The sequence below is a fragment of the Anguilla anguilla genome, chromosome 5, assembly GCF_013347855.1.
Source record: "Anguilla anguilla isolate fAngAng1 chromosome 5, fAngAng1.pri, whole genome shotgun sequence".
Lineage (NCBI taxonomy): Eukaryota > Metazoa > Chordata > Actinopteri > Anguilliformes > Anguillidae > Anguilla > Anguilla anguilla.
The window spans coordinates 24,305,037-24,323,874 of record NC_049205.1 but is presented as its reverse complement, the minus strand read 5'-3'; the positions used below and the strand labels follow the sequence as shown (position 1 = coordinate 24,323,874).

At 38.6% G+C, this 18,838-nt stretch overlaps 1 protein-coding gene across 6 annotated transcripts in view; it reads right to left on the bottom strand.

Moving 5' to 3' along the window:
* Positions 1-18,838, bottom strand: part of LOC118227967 (zinc finger protein 710-like) — an 86,501-nt gene that overhangs the window by 24,008 nt on the left and 43,655 nt on the right. Inside the window, exon 1 of one of the 6 annotated variants that reach the window (XM_035419083.1) lies at positions 666-723. The exons of the other annotated variants lie outside the window; for them this stretch is intronic. Within the exon in view, the coding sequence (XP_035274974.1) occupies positions 666-671 (6 nt within the window). The 5' untranslated portion in view covers positions 672-723. Of the gene's footprint in view, positions 1-665; positions 724-18,838 lie in introns of those variants that run through there. 6 annotated transcript variants of the gene reach the window in all.

The following is an 18,838-nucleotide window of genomic DNA, read 5'->3' as shown; positions in this document are numbered from 1 at the left end:
GTGTTCTGGTTGCATTCACAACCTTGCTTTCTTAAACTACCACAAAATTGTTTACACCTGGCTGATAAAATTGCTTCCCTCTCCAACCCAGTTGAAGTGTGATGCTTATTCTGGAGCAAAATGGGTGCTGTGTATATAATACGCATCATTATAATTGTGACCATATTCAAAATAGACAGAAGCACCTGAAACAGCTCAGACATAACAAATCTGGGACCAATGAGTCACAGCTACTTCCCATCACAACCAAATGTGCTCACGAGGCCTATGTATCTTGAAACAACAAAAAAACTGTCCCTTTTCATGTGGCAGGTGTGGATTTCCTTGCTCTGTGCCCTGGACTGACCCAGACTCTCAAGATCTCAGCCATAGACAAAACAATAAAATGTTCACACACTATGATGTACAAACTTATGTATGCATGCATGTCTGCATTTATGAACAGTATGTGTACATGTAGTAATGAATGCTTACACAAGTGTGTATTTGAGTGATGAAGACAGATGTTTCAAGAACTACAATATATTGTCAATTGTTTGACCAAACAAGTTTTGTCCTCCACAGAAGAACACAACGATTAATTCAAATCACTTTTTGGTTTCATGAAGTCTAACTCTCCTATTACTAGTATGTATATGTACAGTGCATGATGTTTGTGTGCTTACATGCATTTCTGTGATATGCAGATCTCTCTTTCCACACAAGCTTCCTTCCTCTTATGCTCTATAAAATAATGACAGAAACAACACCAGAAAATCTACATTTCCTTTGAAATCTAAAATTTCCTTTGAAATTCCTGTTGTAACGGGCATTGCCCTAGGTGACCCTGTCTGCCACATTTGTGTCAGCGCTACTGACAAGACAGGAGCCACGCCATGAGACTGCAGACAGGTCACCATGGCGAGGAGGCCAAGGTGCATTTCATCTCCACGGAACAAATAGTCCCTTATGATACACCAGCCAGAAAACACAAAGCTGACTGGCTGTCAGATTATAGCAACATCATATTCTATTATACATTTGCTTAGCTCATGCAGGGCACCTTACATGTCATTGGTATCATGGAAAAAAACATCACATCTCCTGAGAAAAATTTCAGAGATGAAAAAAGGAGGGGTCTACCAGTGCTTTCAATTTTCAACATAGCAATTCTTTTTTAGCTGCATGGGTTTTTGAACCAACTTTATTAGCCTTGGCTTTTGAGTTGCACAATATTTACAGTATGCGTTGACAAAATGTTCAATGTGTACATAAAAATGAAATAAATAAATGGACATACAAATTATTTTTTTCACAAATGATGTGCAGCTTACACAGTCACTCTGTAACAGAGGATGCATCCTGGCCTGTGTGTCTCAAATACCCCAAGCTCATCCTAATTTCTATGCTGAATAAAAACCAATGCACAAGCACACCGAACCAGGGAAAGGTACCCCAGAATATCACAGGGCAATTACTAATAATCAACCTCTTTCAACATTTGTAAGTGGTAAACTTTTACAGTTTCTGTCATGGCCAAGGGCCAAGGGCTGGGATTTGAACCCAAAAGCCTTCCCACTGACCACTAGCACTACAGTATACCGACATGACTACTGGAGTGGTCATGTGTTTCATTTACATAACATTTACCAGAGAGTTTTCGGTGCTATATTATAGTGCACAAAAGTGTAGTCACGCCCCTTAAGAGGACACATAAAATTGGCTAATTTCCTAGTCAACCGCTTCAAGTAGAATGACGGAACAGACCTGAATATGTGGTGCGTGTATAAAATGTGTAGTTCAGCACACCTATTAACAAAACACAACATGTTCTTACCTGCTGATACAGCAGTGGCTGCAGAAAATATAGTTCCACTAGGAACTGCCTAGTTCTCTCACAAAATAAATCTCTGCATTAATTGTTCTGACTTATTTAACAGTTGGAATGTTGTTCATAAAATCACCCTGAACTGATTATGTTAGTGGTTATTTTTGCTGTCATTCATAACGTGCAGCCATATCCTTTACATTGAACTGGAATGATTTATTTATTTTATGTTTATCCTTCTCAGAATGACTGTTGACCACTTTGCGCAATGCTCTGAGTGGTCGGCACGCCGGCGTGCCTAGATTGCTCAATTCAGACATTCGGTGCTCCTGCAACCAAATTATGAGTTGAAAACACAAACCCTGTGTTATAGCATTATTAGTTGACGATTCAGGACAACTATGCCGAAGACATAGTTTCTAAGCACCACCATTGTCATGCTGGTTGTACATTTACCAAGCACCTCCTCCATGCAGTCTCATCTGTAACTACACCCCCCATGCATGGCACACTGGACAATGGTATCGATCTGGGCATACATGAGGAACTATGTTTTCTGCAGCCACTGCTGTATCAGCAGGTAAGAACATGTTGTGTTTTGTTAATAAGGTGTATGGAACTACACATTCTATACACCCACCACATATTCTTTTACCACTAAAAATTTGTATTTTGATGTAGAAACAAGATAAAGCCAACAATAACCGAAGGTATGCCAGTACAGCTGTGAAAAATACTGCTCACTGAACACTGAAATAAAAATTATACCATGTCAATATCTGCGACTAAATATGGAATAAATATAACCTTACCATTGGTTTTACGTGTAGAGATGTCCCCTTCGAGACTGAGTGGTCATATATTGTCTTGGACAATCCGTTTGTGAAATATATGCTCATTTGTGATGCCTGGGTACCTTCAAAAATAGCTGTGTGTAATACCACACATGGTGTTTATGGTGTTGTTGTCCTTTGTAGTACAATCTGGCTTGATCAACAGCTAATCGATCCAATAGGTGACAGAATATTTCTAACGATGTATAATATGTCTAATTGTACTTTTGGAAAAGCGTTTTATAGCTCAGCGTAACCAAAAGTTTTGTCTCATTATGGCTGCATTAGGCATTCAGTCTGTGGTAGCAGTAAAAGACTGCACCTGGCGTAATTTTATCGATGATTTTCCTCATTTCTTGGAAAATATTATTATTCTTGAGAAATTCTGAGCATGGCTAAGGCATATGTTGCTGATAGACCTAGCTGATATACTGTTTTCTGGACTGGGGAACTGGGGAACAACGCCATTGATTCTGTCTCTGTCTCTATCTACTGAACACAGATAAGATTTCATTGTCCAAATGCAAGTGTTACAGCTGAAAATATTTTGTTGATATATGTTATTTTTTAAATTGAGTGTTTTTAAATAGGTTAGTGGTATTTTATAATGAGGATATTTCACAATGTAACGCAAGTGTTTGTTGGTTTGCTAAGTAGTGTTTGTGTTTAATGCACCAGATGTAAACTGAACAGGAATATTGCCAAAACGTGGTGTACAGCTGAATATTGTTTTAATGTCGCCCATCCTCATACAAGCGAACATCACATACTGTAGAGTACAGAAAAACATATGAGAGTTAATGATTACACATTTAGGTACTGTACTACTTTGTGTGATAATGTTTTTGCATTTCTTTTATCTGATATAAATGTTTCCTCTTAAACCTTCATAAGGGGCACATGTATATGCTTTATAATGGACAAAAAGCATTTATTCATCATTTGAGAGATTTTTGATATGTTTCAGGACCCCTAGATATTTTAAGCCACTGTACTGACAGAAAGCGTGTAATTCCCACTTGAAAATGATACAAAAGTGAGTTTCTTGAGTCAAAACAGTTGATTTGTAGTTAGATACATGATTAAGTTGTTATATACAGCGATGCATAATTTAGACATTTTGGATAGATTTGGTGACACTGGGTACACTGCTTACTTCTTGCTTCATAGATATTTAGTAGTTCAGTATATCCACGCACTTGTGTTCAAGGAATTTTTGATCCAGCACATGTATAGTTTAACCTTCTGTATATATGCAATCTCTCAGTATTTCATTGCAAACTAAAAAATGGCAAATTCATTTTTGATTTTTTGCAATTGCATTTGTGGCACTTTATTTCTTTTTAAATGGTACAAATGTCCTGCTTCATTTAAGCCATTTTTTCAAGTCTCTGTGATGCTCACATCTGGAGTTATAAAGCTTAAAATAGGGTACCCCTTAAATGGGCAAGTATTGGCCAGATTTGGCATGTGCACAGAGGGGTTAAAACAATGACCTGGCAGTTTGTGGAGCTACAGTAAAGCAGTAATAATTTTGTTGATGACATTGTACTGTACTTCAAGTACATTGTAATGTGTTTTGTAAAGCTTTGGCAACATGTATGCTGATCAGGGGTAGACAGTAACAAAGTACATTTACTTGAGTACAGTACTTAAGTACAGTTTTCGAGTATCTGTACTTTACTTGAGTATTTCTTTTTTTGGAAACTTATGACTTTTACTCCACTACATTTGAAAGATAAATATTGCACTTTTGACTCCACTACATTTCTATGAAGGTTGTCGTTACTTGTTACTTTGAAGCATATCTTCGAAGTCAACAGTAGAATATTTTTTTGTTTTCTAAAATGCGATTGGCCACACGCTGTGTTCCTCACAGGAGAAAAACCAATCACAGTAGCCTAATCCTAATACGCTGTCGGTCAAGTTCAAAGTGCTTGCTTGTTGCACCAGTGGTTGAACAGTTCAATTTTGAACTTGGCGGCGCCGCGGCAGTAATTATGGCGACGGCAGAAGATAAGGATGATTCTTCGCCACCAGAGCACCCATGGCCATATCTCAAGTCCAGGTTTGAGATTTGTGAAATTCAAAAAGATTCATATTGTTTTAAATGTTTGCTCTGCTTACCGCGCACGAACTACATCGCTGCATTCAAAAACTCGCCGTCCAACCTGAAAAAGCATGTTGAGGTATGTAAACGTTAGCTAACGGTAGCCGGTTTGCTAATTATGAAGTTGTCTGAGCTTGTAGTGGTTGCAGTTTTTATGCTAGGATTGGTCAGATGAAATTTTATGGAATTTTCGCCAAGGGTCATCCAACTGTTTCACATTTCAGCAATGCTATCTATCATCAGGGGTTAAATTGGGGGTGGACGGCGTCCACCCACCTTTGGTAAATAAATAAATAATTTTGACCGGCAGTTTTACAAATAACTATGACAATCCAGTCCATTTAGGCTCCAGTCCATGTGTTTCCTCTAGCCAGTTACTCGCTCAACCAATCAAAAATCCGAAGAAAAAAAAAAAAAAACTCAGGAGGAACAGTCTTTTATATAGACAGGCACAGAAAGAAAAATATCGTTGATTGCCTTGATTGATTGGAGGCGGACGCGGTAGGTAGTTTCATTAACATGTAATTTCATCTATGCAGCATTTTAAAGAGAGGTGAATAAACAGCCCCCACGGCTATTATTAACGGCAACTTTGATTGCTTGAGCAAAATCAGCAGGTTGCTGGTCAGCAGCTAAGCTAGGATTGAATATTTCCCACATACATAATGTTTGATTCAGCGGCGACTGGTGAGCTGAAAATTGGTGGGGCGCAAAACTTTACTTTAATTGTTGATCTCAACCTATTTTCATTAGTAATTTTCCTTTATAATCAAGCATGCCAACAATTGGATTAATCAAATGACAAGGAGCCTAACACACAGCGCCTTCATTTCCTGTTAGTGGGATTAAATCATAAATTCAATTTATCCGTTAAATATCCGTTTTAATCACCAAGTAGTCTACACTTAACAAATAAGATACACCAGTCTGTTATCTACTATGTTAGCTCTCAGAATAACCAGCAAAAACAAAACCTGCACTTCAATTGTGTTTACAGTCTAGCCTACGCATTGCAGATATTTGCCATGAATACGAGTGCGGAAAAAGAAGTGTATCCGCAAATAATGTTGATTAAAAATGTGCACAAATTTGTACTGCAAATGAAAATAAATGTAGGCTATACGGGCTAGGCTACTTGTTAAAACTGCCTATTTGGGGAGAGCTGGCTATAGGCTATATGATAGTATTGAGTAGCCTATTTTGTGGATTAATTGTATTGATACTCAAGGAAAATCAGGGGAAGATTCCGCCACTGCTTAGCGTTTAAAACGGATTTTTCTAAATCGCATGTATCATTTAATCTCCCTAACACATTGCGAAGAAGCGGTGTCCCTTTCCATTTGATTAGTCAGATGTTTGCATGCTTGTTAATCACTGACAATTAATTAAAACAGTTTGAGATCAATGATTAGTTTAAAGGAAAGTTTTGCGCCTCACCAGTTTAAGAAAGATGGATAAAGGAGGAAAAAGTGATGACAAGAGGAGGATGACCGATTATTTTCTGGGTAAATAAAATTCTCAGCATTAATGACACTCAATAACCTTTAAATATATTATGTAAAAGCTTGCATCAATAGTATACATTCTTTTTAAAACATTGTTTTCCTTAATTACAATTATGTGCACAATACATTAAAGATACAACTATTTTGAGCTGAGACATTCATTGCTTTGTACCTTTTTTCACCCACCTCCCACCGGATCTCAGGGTCCACCCACCTCCCATATCCCAATTTAACCCCTGTATATCATGTGTTGCTATCTAATAACAGTAAACATGCATCTGTAAATGAGCTTTTGTAAATGCATCGTAGAAACAATACAACAGTGCGCTGACATTAAAAATAAAATGTACTTTTGAATTCTTTAGTATTTTTAAAAGCAAGTATTCCAGTACTTTAACTCAAGTAAAAATCTGACTGAACAACTTTCACTTGTAGTGGAGTAATATATGACCAGAGGTATCTATACTTTGACTCAAGTAATGGAATTGTGTACTTTGTCCACCACTGATACTGATGTATGTCATCCGAATAAAGCATTTTGAATTGAATAGGATGAAAGGCAGGGAGAGAGAGAGAGGGCAGGCACAGAGAGAGAGAGTGATAATACTAAAATGAGCTCCTGAACTTCAAGACATTTTTGTTTATGAAATTAGAGAAACCTAAGAAAAACAAAAAAAACCTTTAATATAACATTATTGTGGCATTTGGTCCGCCGGAGAGGCGGATTGGTCTCAGCTGCACCAGCTGGTGGAGAGAGCACACACACCTAGGTTGCGTTGATTAATCAACCCAGGTGCTTAAAGGTGTGCTGCTCTCCACAGTTCGAGGCCGAGACCAGGAGCTCACACCAAGACTGTGTGTTTCTTTATTTTCGTTGTGTTTTATTTTGAAATTGTGTTCAAGGAGGGGGGAAAAAAAGAAAGCACTCCTCAGCTGGGATGTTGGAGGAGCTGGCACTGACTGAAAAGCGGGCCAGCTACGGGCGGCGCATGGGAGAGTGGTCGTGCCATTTTACTTCCTTTTGTCTTTGTTACTTAAGCTTGTTGTTTTAGTTAATTGTTTTTCACCTGGAACCCACAAGGGGGAAGGGTGAAGAGGGTCGTTTATTTGATTTCATGTTTGTGTGGGTGCGCTCTTTCTCTCTCTCTCTCCATGCGGCAACCAACGATGTTCCCCATCCTCCCTCCCAGGGGTGTCACGCTGGCGTGTGACAATAAAATAAAACATATTATAGAAAATATGTTCTGAAAACACATTGTAATTAAACAAATATGTTTTTTAAATAAAACTCAGGTACCGCAGAAAGAACAGTGATTAGACAGCTATCTAGCTTAGCACTACATACTCAAGATCACCTCAGACACAGCAATGGCAACCAAAACACAGAAGAAATTAAAGCCGCAAGTGGCGTTGGGAGGGGTCCAAGCATTGGCACCATCGCGCCCCCTATGGAGCGATTTTAAAATGGCTTTGTCCTCATGATCATATGCCTTCACCCAACATATCTACTGAATAGCATGATGATCGTATAAAATATTGATGACTTATGGCCAATTTTGTGCTAAGAGACGCTGTCGGATGACTTAGTTACGTCGCCATGGATGTGTCCTGGCCGCTTCCCGTAAAGGCCTTTACTATGTCGTAACACTTAGATGGCATGTCGTAACACTTAGATGGTCCGGCGTGTATGCACAATTCAAGGAATTTTTGATCCAGCACATGTATAGTTTAACCTTCTGTATATATGCAATCTCTCAGTATTTCATTGCAAACTAAAAAATGGCAAATTCATTTTTGATTTTTTGCAATTGCATTTGTGGCACTTTATTTCTTTTTAAATGGTACAAATGTCCTGCTTCATTTAAGCCATTTTTTCAAGTCTCTGTGATGCTCACATCTGGAGTTATAAAGCTTAAAATAGGGTACCCCTTAAATGGGCAAGTATTGGCCAGATTTGGCATGTGCACAGAGGGGTTAAAACAATGACCTGGCAGTTTGTGGAGCTACAGTAAAGCAGTAATAATTTTGTTGATGACATTGTACTGTACTTCAAGTACATTGTAATGTGTTTTGTAAAGCTTTGGCAACATGTATGCTGATCAGGGGTAGACAGTAACAAAGTACATTTACTTGAGTACAGTACTTAAGTACAGTTTTCGAGTATCTGTACTTTACTTGAGTATTTCTTTTTTTGGAAACTTATGACTTTTACTCCACTACATTTGAAAGATAAATATTGCACTTTTGACTCCACTACATTTCTATGAAGGTTATCGTTACTTGTTACTTTGAAGCATATCTTCGAAGTCAACAGTAGAATATTTTTTTGTTTTCTAAAATGCGATTGGCCACACGCTGTGTTCCTCACAGGAGAAAAACCAATCACAGTAGCCTAATCCTAATACGCTGTCGGTCAAGTTCAAAGTGCTTGCTTGTTGCACCAGTGGTTGAACAGTTCAATTTTGAACTTGGCGGCGCCGCGGCAGTAATTATGGCGACGGCAGAAGATAAGGATGATTCTTCGCCACCAGAGCACCCATGGCCATATCTCAAGTCCAGGTTTGAGATTTGTGAAATTCAAAAAGATTCATATTGTTTTAAATGTTTGCTCTGCTTACCGCGCACGAACTACATCGCTGCATTCAAAAACTCGCCGTCCAACCTGAAAAAGCATGTTGAGGTATGTAAACGTTAGCTAACGGTAGCCGGTTTGCTAATTATGAAGTTGTCTGAGCTTGTAGTGGTTGCAGTTTTTATGCTAGGATTGGTCAGATGAAATTTTATGGAATTTTCGCCAAGGGTCATCCAACTGTTTCACATTTCAGCAATGCTATCTATCATCAGGGGTTAAATTGGGGGTGGACGGCGTCCACCCACCTTTGGTAAATAAATAAATAATTTTGACCGGCAGTTTTACAAATAACTATGACAATCCAGTCCATTTAGGCTCCAGTCCATGTGTTTCCTCTAGCCAGTTACTCGCTCAACCAATCAAAAATCCGAAGAAAAAAAAAAAAAAACTCAGGAGGAACAGTCTTTTATATAGACAGGCACAGAAAGAAAAATATCGTTGATTGCCTTGATTGATTGGAGGCGGACGCGGTAGGTAGTTTCATTAACATGTAATTTCATCTATGCAGCATTTTAAAGAGAGGTGAATAAACAGCCCCCACGGCTATTATTAACGGCAACTTTGATTGCTTGAGCAAAATCAGCAGGTTGCTGGTCAGCAGCTAAGCTAGGATTGAATATTTCCCACATACATAATGTTTGATTCAGCGGCGACTGGTGAGCTGAAAATTGGTGGGGCGCAAAACTTTACTTTAATTGTTGATCTCAACCTATTTTCATTAGTAATTTTCCTTTATAATCAAGCATGCCAACAATTGGATTAATCAAATGACAAGGAGCCTAACACACAGCGCCTTCATTTCCTGTTAGTGGGATTAAATCATAAATTCAATTTTTCCGTTAAATATCCGTTTTAATCACCAAGTAGTCTACACTTAACAAATAAGATACACCAGTCTGTTATCTACTATGTTAGCTCTCAGAATAACCAGCAAAAACAAAACCTGCACTTCAATTGTGTTTACAGTCTAGCCTACGCATTGCAGATATTTGCCATGAATACGAGTGCGGAAAAAGAAGTGTATCCGCAAATAATGTTGATTAAAAATGTGCACAAATTTGTACTGCAAATGAAAATAAATGTAGGCTATACGGGCTAGGCTACTTGTTAAAACTGCCTATTTGGGGAGAGCTGGCTATAGGCTATATGATAGTATTGAGTAGCCTATTTTGTGGATTAATTGTATTGATACTCAAGGAAAATCAGGGGAAGATTCCGCCACTGCTTAGCGTTTAAAACGGATTTTTCTAAATCGCATGTATCATTTAATCTCCCTAACACATTGCGAAGAAGCGGTGTCCCTTTCCATTTGATTAGTCAGATGTTTGCATGCTTGTTAATCACTGACAATTAATTAAAACAGTTTGAGATCAATGATTAGTTTAAAGGAAAGTTTTGCGCCTCACCAGTTTAAGAAAGATGGATAAAGGAGGAAAAAGTGATGACAAGAGGAGGATGACCGATTATTTTCTGGGTAAATAAAATTCTCAGCATTAATGACACTCAATAACCTTTAAATATATTATGTAAAAGCTTGCATCAATAGTATACATTCTTTTTAAAACATTGTTTTCCTTAATTACAATTATGTGCACAATACATTAAAGATACAACTATTTTGAGCTGAGACATTCATTGCTTTGTACCTTTTTTCACCCACCTCCCACCGGATCTCAGGGTCCACCCACCTCCCATATCCCAATTTAACCCCTGTATATCATGTGTTGCTATCTAATAACAGTAAACATGCATCTGTAAATGAGCTTTTGTAAATGCATCGTAGAAACAATACAACAGTGCGCTGACATTAAAAATAAAATGTACTTTTGAATTCTTTAGTATTTTTAAAAGCAAGTATTCCAGTACTTTAACTCAAGTAAAAATCTGACTGAACAACTTTCACTTGTAGTGGAGTAATATATGACCAGAGGTATCTATACTTTGACTCAAGTAATGGAATTGTGTACTTTGTCCACCACTGATACTGATGTATGTCATCCGAATAAAGCATTTTGAATTGAATAGGATGAAAGGCAGGGAGAGAGAGAGAGGGCAGGCACAGAGAGAGAGAGTGATAATACTAAAATGAGCTCCTGAACTTCAAGACATTTTTGTTTATGAAATTAGAGAAACCTAAGAAAAACAAAAAAAACCTTTAATATAACATTATTGTGGCATTTGGTCCGCCGGAGAGGCGGATTGGTCTCAGCTGCACCAGCTGGTGGAGAGAGCACACACACCTAGGTTGCGTTGATTAATCAACCCAGGTGCTTAAAGGTGTGCTGCTCTCCACAGTTCGAGGCCGAGACCAGGAGCTCACACCAAGACTGTGTGTTTCTTTATTTTCGTTGTGTTTTATTTTGAAATTGTGTTCAAGGAGGGGGGAAAAAAAGAAAGCACTCCTCAGCTGGGATGTTGGAGGAGCTGGCACTGACTGAAAAGCGGGCCAGCTACGGGCGGCGCATGGGAGAGTGGTCGTGCCATTTTACTTCCTTTTGTCTTTGTTACTTAAGCTTGTTGTTTTAGTTAATTGTTTTTCACCTGGAACCCACAAGGGGGAAGGGTGAAGAGGGTCGTTTATTTGATTTCATGTTTGTGTGGGTGCGCTCTTTCTCTCTCTCTCTCCATGCGGCAACCAACGATGTTCCCCATCCTCCCTCCCAGGGGTGTCACGCTGGCGTGTGACAATAAAATAAAACATATTATAGAAAATATGTTCTGAAAACACATTGTAATTAAACAAATATGTTTTTTAAATAAAACTCAGGTACCGCAGAAAGAACAGTGATTAGACAGCTATCTAGCTTAGCACTACATACTCAAGATCACCTCAGACACAGCAATGGCAACCAAAACACAGAAGAAATTAAAGCCGCAAGTGGCGTTGGGAGGGGTCCAAGCATTGGCACCATCGCGCCCCCTATGGAGCGATTTTAAAATGGCTTTGTCCTCATGATCATATGCCTTCACCCAACATATCTACTGAATAGCATGATGATCGTATAAAATATTGATGACTTATGGCCAATTTTGTGCTAAGAGACGCTGTCGGATGACTTAGTTACGTCGCCATGGATGTGTCCTGGCCGCTTCCCGTAAAGGCCTTTACTATGTCGTAACACTTAGATGGCATGTCGTAACACTTAGATGGTCCGGCGTGTATGCACAGCTGCAGTGTTTCTGCGCCGCAACTAAAAAAGGCGTCACACTAGTTGTCACAATACCAAAATTTTGACTTTGATACTGATACCAGGTTTAGTATTATGATACTCAATACTGAAATGATACTTGAAACCTAAACAATGCCAATTCGATACTCGGTACCTAACGATACTGAAAATACCTTAATAGATCAGAAACGTAATGTCCACAAGGGTTGACCTCATTTTCAAATGCATGGTTTATTAACAACCTGGTTCATTAACAACCTTTAAGTTGAAGCCTCTGCCACATATTAATATGCATAGGCCTATAGTGTTACAACACTGAACAATAGAAAAATATGTTAAATATATTTCAAAAATTAAACAGTTGTAAACTAAATAATCTTTAAAACAGGTCTTTCACCTTTAAATAGATTTAAAAACAGCATATTTTAATAACAATACAGCATTTATCTATAATAAAATATTTCCAAATTGGAACACCTATTGCTACTGAAGTGAACTGAGTCAAAGCTTGCGCTGTATCAAGGAGCTGAGTGCACAAGCGCAAGTCACCTCACTTGGCAACCTTAGTTGCTACTGCCTTCTAGCGAAGATTCTGACAAATTACACTTGTCATCCTCTCAATCAGTAATGCGGCAGACAATTTTCCCTGGCTTTTACATTTGACTCAAAACTACCGAACGTCGGAATATTCTAATACCGAACCGTTTCTTTTTTTTTTTTTTTTTAAGTACTGAGAAAGTGCTGAAGTTTTGGTATACCGTGCAACACTACCTCAGACACATATTCCAAACAATTGCTCAGCTTAGCAGAGAATGCACATTTCAGAGCGCCACAGAGACAGATAGAATAATAACACATAAATACGCATTTCAAATAATAAAGACGACATTGAGAAAAAACGAAAAAAAAAAGACGTAATATCAACTCGCGACCTGCGTGCTGGCCGCAGAGCAGCATACCGTTTTATTTATTTAGACATTGGCAGATGAGAAACTTTCCGGTTACGCTGACCTATAAAACGCTATTCCAAAAGCAAAATCAGACATGTTATACATCGTTAGAAAGCTTATAGTCTCACCTACGGAATAAATGAGTTGTCAATCAAGCCAAATTGCAGTAAAAAGGGCGACAACGCCATAAGCAACAGGTGTGGTATTACGCACAGCTATTATTGAAGATAGCCGACCCAGGCGTCACAGATGCGCATATAACGGATTGTCCAAGACAATATATGACCACTCATTCGCAAAAGGGACATCTCTACGCGTAAAACCAATGGTAAGATTGTATATTTATTCAATGTTTAGTCGCAGATATTGACTGTAGAATGACATGGTATAATTTAAAAAAAAATTGTCTCGTTTATTTCGTTATTCAGTGAGCAGCGTTGTCACTGCTGTATTGGCATATTTTAGGGCTAATGTCGGGTTTATCTTGTTGCTATGAAATATTACATAACATTACATTACAGGCATTTGGCAGACGCTCTTATCCAGAGCGATGTGCAACAAAGTGTATAATCATAATCAGGAACAAGTGTGTCGAAAACCCTAGAGAGAAGTACCGTTCCAAGTGCAGGGAACAACCGCATAGTTCAACTTGGACCCTGTAGGTTAAACTGATTAACACTAACACAAACAAGAACAGCAACAACGCAGTCTATGCAAAAATACAAGCATTAGTTAAGACGAGTTAAGACTAAGTCACCTACGAAACAACTACCTAGTTACAACCCTAAGCTTACAATCAATTTAGAGATGAAATTGAGAATACGATTTCTCTCAGCATAATGACGGATTTAAAGACTAAACGAACTCACCCGATATTGTCTTCAAATGCACTGTATTATTTATTTAGACATTGGCAGACTACAGCATAAATTGCGTCTTTTGTTTATATTCAATATTAGTAATTGCAGCGAGAAACTGCAGCTGTAGGTCGTTATGTTACGGTAGCAACGGAACGAAACGGACTATTAGGCTACCGTCATTGTTTCATTATACCAGCGTGTTTTCGCGCGTTTGCACAGAAACTCAGAACCTATCAATAAAATGGTTTAGCTATTTCTCAGCATAATGACAGATTTAAAAATTGAACGAACTCACCCGACACTGTCTTCCAATGCTTCCCGACGGTCAGACCGTCCCCTCACTGATAAAAACTAGACCCTACGGCAATAGTTAAGACGAGTTAAGTCACCTACGAAACAACTACCTAGTTACAACCCTAAACTTACAGTCGATTTAGAGATTAAATTGACAATAAGATTTACAGCATAAATTACGTCTTTTGTTTATATTCAATATTACTAATGTCAATATTAAATAATGTCTGCCACTGTCTTCCACTGCTTCCCCGACGTTCAGACCCTCCCCTCACTGATAAAAACTAGACCCTACGGTGTCGGATTACTTGCGTCGCCATGGATGTCGCTTGCCGTAGAGAAGTTTACTAGATGTCGTAACCGTTTAGATTTGGAGCCACAGCTCTTCTGCACCCCACCTAATAAAAACGTCCAAATGGCAGGCAAACAATATGGCGGACATATGTAGTCCCAATAGGAAAGTTGTAGAGCACATTCAGATGCATCAGTCGATGGAGTTTTGTGTTGATCTGACGTACGGTGTGGGAGTTATGACCTTTTAAACAGGACCCTTTGTTATAGCGCCACCATCTGGCCGACATAGGTGATTTGTCGTACCTGAGTAGTGGGGGGCCATAGGAACTGACGTACCAAATTTGGTTGGACTACCACTTATGGTTGCTGAGCCTCAGACATTTTAGCAGAGAAAACTTCCACGCCCCAACTAAAAAGTCAAAATGGCGGGCAAACAATATGGCGGACATAGGTGGTGCCAATGACAAAGTTGTACAGCACATTCAGATGCATAGGTCCATGAAGTTTTGTGTTGATCTACCTTACGGTGTGGGAGTTATGCCCTTTTACGCATTACCCTTTGTTATAGCGCCACCATCTGGCCCACGTAGGTGATTTTTAGTGCCTGAGTAGTGGGGGGCCATAGAAACCCACCTGCCACATTTGGTTGCTCTAGGTCTTATGGTTGCTGAGCCTCAGACACTTTTAGCAGAGAAAAATAAGAATAATAATAATAATAATAATCCGAACAGATACAATAGGGTTCCACCAGCTTCGCTGCTTGGACCCCTAATAATAATAATCCGAACAGATACAATAGGGTTCCACCAGCTTCGCTGCTTGGACCCCTAATAATAATCCTAACAGATACAATAGGGTTCCACCAGCTTCGCTGCTTGGACCCCTAATAAAGAACAGCACAAGGAAAACAACTGTTGGTAGGACATCTGGACAAAAAGGGAGAGAATTTTCTGAAGGAAGGATAAAAACAAGGATTCATCAACAAAAAGGGATTGTTTTTGGGGATAATCCTAGATAGACCTGTGTACTCCCCCAAATTGGAGGTAACCAAAAGCCAAAAGATCCTGAGAGAATCTGTTATATGAATTAGTAAGACAGCTAGCTAATTAGCTAACATTAGCTACACTAGCTGAGATCACTGACAGAGTGACAGTTGACAGTGGAGTTCTGACAGTTCTCTGCCCTTCCTCTGATTGGATGGTTGAGCTACTTGCATTTTTAAAATTTGATTTAAATAATTGATACATTGTAACACAATGGCAGCAGCAGCACCAGTAGCAGCACTAGCCAGGGACCTCTTTCAGTTTCCACCAGAGATCCATACAGAGAGTGGCAGAATGAAATATAAACAAAAAATTCAGAGAGAGAATCCAGAGATTCTATTTAAAGACTGCAGTCAAATTGTCATTGCTGCAGAAAAGGTGTCATTACTAACTTCTTTTATACAGAGTATGCATCAATATGGCATTCAGCTCTCAGCAAACATTATAAACATGTTACAAAAAGGGGAATTTGCAAAGGACATCAGATATATACATTTGAGAATAGTGATGAAAGCACAATTGACTGTGCTATTACAATTGATATCAGAATGGCACAGAAATGGTGCAACAAGGTGAGGCTGCCCTCATAGCCTTTGACTCTTTCAAAAGATAGGCAGTGTTAGAGAGTAAAACATGAGTCTGACTACTGGGCCCCAATAAACAGAGCTTCCTCAAAGCCTCACTACTACTACAGAGTGGTGTGTCGTTCATGAACGATTTGTTCCTTTTGAACTAATCTTTTTGGTGCACGAAAGGAACTGACTCATCTCCATGCAAGGATTTGTTCTCCCCTCTGTAAGTTAAATTGGAAACTTGCCATTTGCTGAAGTGGCAGCTACTCCTCCTATTTAACCATATTTCACCATTGGCCATGCTTTGCTCTGAGGCCCTTTCGTCAGTGTGACTGAAGCAAAAACAGTTCAGTTCCTGAACTGAAAGCGGTGGGGACCGACTCCGTGAAGGAACTGGACATGCTGATTCCTTGGGTCTGGGTCTGAAACTGGAATGTGTTTAACACTGGTGGCTGGTGGTAAGCTCTACGTGTCTTTCTTCCTCTAATGCCTCCATATTGCAATGACAAACTTTCCTGAGTAATGTGTAGACCTATAGGATAAAAAGCAATTTGTTTACAGTAGCTGGTTAGCCCAGTTATATATGAGAAACGCTAAAGGCTATGAGTAGCCTACTCTCTTATTTGCGTGATGTAAATAAACTGTGAACAAAAGAGGCCATTAATTTATGATGCAGGAGACACACACAACACAGTTACGCAACACAAATACAAATAGCTATAGCCATAGCATGTGAAATCATATCAAATAATCCTGGTGCAGCAACGCAGAGCACAGCAATTCAGTAGAACCTGTGAATTACGGGTCATAAAATCAGGACAGCCACCAACTATGAAGATAAAGAGTTTAAAACCTAAATGTACTATCTGGATTTTGGCTGGCTATTTTACAACCAATTTGATCCACTATAAATCATCTGCACCATAAAGCTACAAATTCATTTAAATTTAAAAAAAAATTGTCCCACATTGTTAATTGTTAATTAATCTGCTCTTTCTAATAAAATAAAATAAAACTAAAATTTAAAAAAGAGGTGAAGTGGTGTATAATGCAATTATATGTAAAATACACTCCAGAAGTTTTGATATATTACAAATATAGTTTCAAATGTTTTTTTACAGGTTTATCTCATTTTAAACAAAAAATGGTTTACTTATTTAATACGACTTCATTTTCTATCAGTATGTGGAACATCCAAGGCCTGAAATCAGCCTTCGAATTAAAGACTCTACATTGCAATTTCCAAAGGAGTGTAAAGGAAATGGATATTATGATCCTACAGGAAACATGGTGTAAGGCAGCCATGGTCACCCACTGTCCCCCAGACTACAGAGAGATCATCATACTCTCCAAAAGGTTTAGCACTGTACATCAGGGCAGAGATTCAAGGGGAATAAAAACCAGGTACAAATCTAAATTACACAATTTTATAGATCCTTTAAATTGGCAAATTTAAATATTAAAATAAAAAAAGACCTTGTCCTTTCACAGAAAGATATATTTCTCTGTGCCATATACATTCCTCCCTCACAAAAACGGAAAACAGGCCTGTTTACTTCCGGTTACTTCCGCTAATTTGCATAACATTTAATAGAATGTATCATGTATTAATTAAATTCATTAGGAAAAATCTTTAAATGGTCTTTTCAAAACCTTTCAAGTTACAGAAAAGGGAGAACACATGATAAATAACGATTATTGATGCATCCTGCAATGCACAGGAAGGTTCAACTTCTCCCTAAATTAAAAAAAAATCTCTTTCCGAGAGATTTACAGCTTAAAAAGCTGAATTCGCCATGAGAGACGTGAAGATTACAGATGTAACAGAGCTAAACTAAAAGGCAACATTGTAGTTTTTCTATTAATCACTCAGTTGGCTACAGTAAGTTGTAACTCATGTCATAACAGGGCTGCCAACTTTGAGAGGTGACAGAGAGAGGCTTTTCCCCAGAGGATTGTTTTTTTTACAGGTGGAGCGGTGAGTTCAGGAAGAAAGTCACTCACTTTACTTGCAGTCACTCTCACATCAAGCCCATCTGTGTCTACGACAGGTGTATGCAAATTGGAACTGCTGATATACAGAATATGTATTATTAATATTTCATATTTATTATTTATTCCAGAGGACTGAATGCTGTTACCTATTAAAATGCAAGTTCTGCAAAATTACACATATTAAACTGCTGAAAGTAACAAAAATCTACAACATACAAATACATTTTGCTATATTAATACAGCCTCTTTTACAGTAGGTTATCAACTGTCAGACTTGGAACATGAACATTCCTTAATTGCGACGATGAAATTGAACCTCTGGAAACATCACTTCACAGTAACCGGTAACTTTACTAATGCCTTTTTTGCTTCCTGCGACTTATAACTGTGAATACGTACACATTGCTAGAAAGGCTGATAGAGGCGGGACACTTCCAAAATATGATCTCAGTGAAGAAAGACAAGTTCCATGAATTGCTACCGGCGGTACACGCCCCCTTAGCAGGCAATGCAAGCGCTGGGCGACATCCAACATATTTGCTGGCACAGAAGAAATTGGCTCCGGAGGATAACAAAAACATTTTTTCTACATAACTATGTACAGAATGTTACCAATATTTTGCCTATTGGGATGGCAAGTTGCACCTTGGTGGGGCGGCATGCCCCATACCAATACAGTATAATGCTTCTCTAGATTTTTGCTACAGTCGCTCATAGAAATAATAAAGGGAGGACTGAATTATCATAATCAAAAAGGATATTAATCCCTGGGT